Below are 3,257 nucleotides of genomic sequence, written 5' to 3' on the forward strand. Positions count from 1 at the left end.
ATTTATAGACATTATAATGAAACATATTTACATCAAATGTCATTCTTGTTGACTGACAGGTAATGATGATACCATATAGGGGCCGCGCCATGAGAAAACCAACATAACGCGTCTGCGACCAGCATGGATCTAGACCAGACTGCGCTTACGCGCAGTCTGATCTAGATCCATGCTGGTCCGAAATACGCTATGTTAGGTTTCTCATGATACGGCTTATACATACACAGATGCTGTTGTAAATAGAGAAGTTAAGAAGTAAATTTATAGATTTTTATATTTATATTTATTTTATTTAATATTTTGTTAATGAATTACAAGCCCTCTTGATGTTCAGAGATTTAATTTATTTATACACCGATTTTGAGCACTATTTCCCAAATCGCTCCGGAAATGTTTCAACGTGGTACGGCTTATAGCACTCAACACAAAGATTCACTCCGCATCCTTCACAACCATACTGTGTTTCGCGTCGCTTTCCATTTTTTGAACACATCTTACAGGTTCGCCTTTTTCCCAAATTAGCCGGCCAGCATATCCTGCTTTGTAGCTGAATATTTTCCTTGAGCACGTCGCGTTTCCTTTTCTGCATAAAGTCCCCAATTAGCTGCTTCGCGAGTTTCTTTCGAAAATCCAGTTGTGTCAGTGGCTTAGGTTTTCCTGTTCTTGTCTTCTGTTGGTGATTTGGTGATTCCTTCATCAGAATATAGGCTCCAACTATGGCAAGATCAACTAAAAACCAGAAAAGAAATTTCCACCACTTGGCTGACTTGCGCGCTAGACTGTACATTGCCCGTAGCTGATCCGCATGGTCAACACCGTTCATGTACTTTGTGTAATTTCGTACGGACTCCGGGCAAGAAACATCTTTCTGACTTCCGTCTTTCTGCCTTCGTTGAACTGTTGTCCTCGGCGTTGTTGGATCGAAGTTTGTAGATAAAATGAATACGGTCTTCTTGTCCCTCCAAGCTGTCGCAACCATGTTTCCTTTCTGCATCGTGACAGATGTCCCTTGTTCCTTCAGCTTCTGCTGTTTTATTTCGTCCGGAATTCCTCGTCTGTTGGATCTAAATGTTCCACACGCGTAAGTTCCTTGCTGTTGTAATTCCTCGAATAGTGCTACCGTAGTGAAATAATTGTCACAATACACATGATGTCCGCGATTCAAAATTGGTGTTACTAAATCCATCACAACTCGTTCCCCTAAACCCTTGTCTCCGTCACGGTTCTCCTTACCTAAATACACTTGAATGTCATTCACATATCCATTGTGAGGGTCCGCCCTTACCCACACTTTGATCCCACGTTTAGTCGGCTTCATTGGCACATATTGTTTGAATCCTAAGCGACCGGTATATCCAATCATAGCCTCATCAACTGTCGTTTCACGGTGCGGTTCATAATTGGCCATCAAATTGACACGCACGGCTTCAAGAATCGGTCGAACATGTGAAAGTTTGTCATGGCCTGGTTGTCCGCGTGCCGGATTGCATGATGTGTCAGCTACGTGGAAGTACTTACTGATTTTATCATACCGATCGTGTGTCATTCTCTCTTTTATTCCACATGGACTAAACATAGGATCACTACTCCAGTACATATTCAAATTTGGTGCTGCAATAATCCCCATCACAATCTGAAATCCAAGATAGGCTCTTATTTCACTAAATGTAACGTTCCTCCATTTATCATCAGGTTTCTCCAGCTGCTTTTTTGTTGCATATTTGTTGGTCTCATGCACAATTTGTTGAATCATCTGGGGTGTGAATAATAAATTAAAAAAATCCATTTCAGTTTTATTTACATCCATAATCACGGAAGGTCCCGGATTTCCACTGAAAACGTTAACATTTATCGGTCTAAAATTTGCACTCCATTCTTGTACCCCACCCACTTCCTCGTCACGTCGGTTCACATTCTGTCGCTGAATTAAGTCAACTAAAGGCACATCGTCGTCAGAATCATCGTCACTAGACATAGAAATATCTGAATCATTCACGGTTTCATTAAATCCCATCATATATTCCATTTCTGTGTCGTCTATATCCGAAAAATCATTGTCATGAAAGCTCGCCATGTTTACAATTTTTGTTTTTCTTTCGTTTTGAAACTCCCGCATTTACATAAGAATAAAACAGATCATACTTGTCCAATCAAAATATTTTTAACATCATTGCGAAGTTAAAGCTTTTATCTGATTGGCTAAATATTTGGGAAAGCCTTTTGTGTTTATAATTTTAAACCAATCAAACGTTTTTTAACAAGGGGTTGATCACGCATTAATACGGGACCCGACTTACGCTATATCGTTATCATCACGCATTAATAAGGGATCCGACTTGGAGCGCTTATCTCATATCACGGATTTTCAAGGGATTAGGCCTGAATGAGTTAATGCATATTTTTCTTCAATACCTTCGAGTCTTTAGTCTAAATGGTGCCAAACCACATCTTCATTTTGTAAAAGGCTCTATGCTTTAATGGCATAGGCAAATAAGCGTTGAGTGACCTATGGAGTTTCTTTTTCTATTTTATACTTCCATGAACAGAATACGGTGTATACTTTCCAGATTAGCTCTATTGTGTACGATATTGATACAAGAGTAAGATTTTGTCCCCGTATTGAAATTCCAAAAGAAATAATTGGCCAAATATAGTCTGAGCTAAACATTTAGCTTAGAGTGTAGACAATATTGCTATTATTTGGATTAATAAAAATTGAATTTAATCAACACCCTCTTCAATACAGTTAACATACTTTGCAAATCAGTAAAAACAAAGAAAAATATCAAACAGGGAATGCCACGCACCAAAAGCGCAGCCTCCTCAAAACGAACCCCCCAGCACGCAAAAGCGTGCACCACACACACACACACACACTCAAAGCTTACACATCAGGACAAAACGAACAACACACACACACACACACTCAAAGCCAACACATAAGGACAAGACGAACAATAAGCATACACACACGCGCGCACACAAAGTCAACACACAAGGACAAAACGAACAAACAAAGGAACACAGTGGGGCACCGCCTTGGAACGGTCAGTGGCAAAAACACCACTGGGGAGCTTAAACCGGTTTATGGTGCGCACCCAACCTCACTCTTACCCCCACCATATTCCAAAGACATGGGACAGTGTAAATAAAAGTAATCCCCTCCAGGTGAATCTCTAACACACGTAATGGAAACAAAAAGGCATGGCATGTAAAACACAAAAATGCTCGTGTATAAATATATAAAAAGCAAACCT

At 40.0% G+C, this 3,257-nt stretch overlaps 1 protein-coding gene across 1 annotated transcript; it reads right to left on the reverse strand.

Annotated features, from left to right (window-relative positions):
* Positions 1–367: 367 nt before the first annotated feature.
* LOC128548608 (piggyBac transposable element-derived protein 4-like) lies at positions 368–2,074 on the reverse strand. The gene has a single exon (XM_053523968.1). The coding sequence runs from the start codon at positions 2,072–2,074 to the stop codon at positions 368–370; it is 1,707 nt and encodes a 568-aa protein (XP_053379943.1).
* Positions 2,075–3,257: the final 1,183 nt, after the last annotated feature.

The sequence above is a fragment of the Mercenaria mercenaria genome, chromosome 14, assembly GCF_021730395.1.
Source record: "Mercenaria mercenaria strain notata chromosome 14, MADL_Memer_1, whole genome shotgun sequence".
Taxonomy (NCBI): Eukaryota; Metazoa; Mollusca; class Bivalvia; order Venerida; family Veneridae; genus Mercenaria; species Mercenaria mercenaria.

What these genes read in the sequence shown, in the direction of transcription:
- LOC128548608 (XM_053523968.1), bottom strand. Translation starts at nt 2,074, where the DNA reads ATGGCGAGCTTTCATGACAATGATTTTTCGGATATAGACGACACAGAA.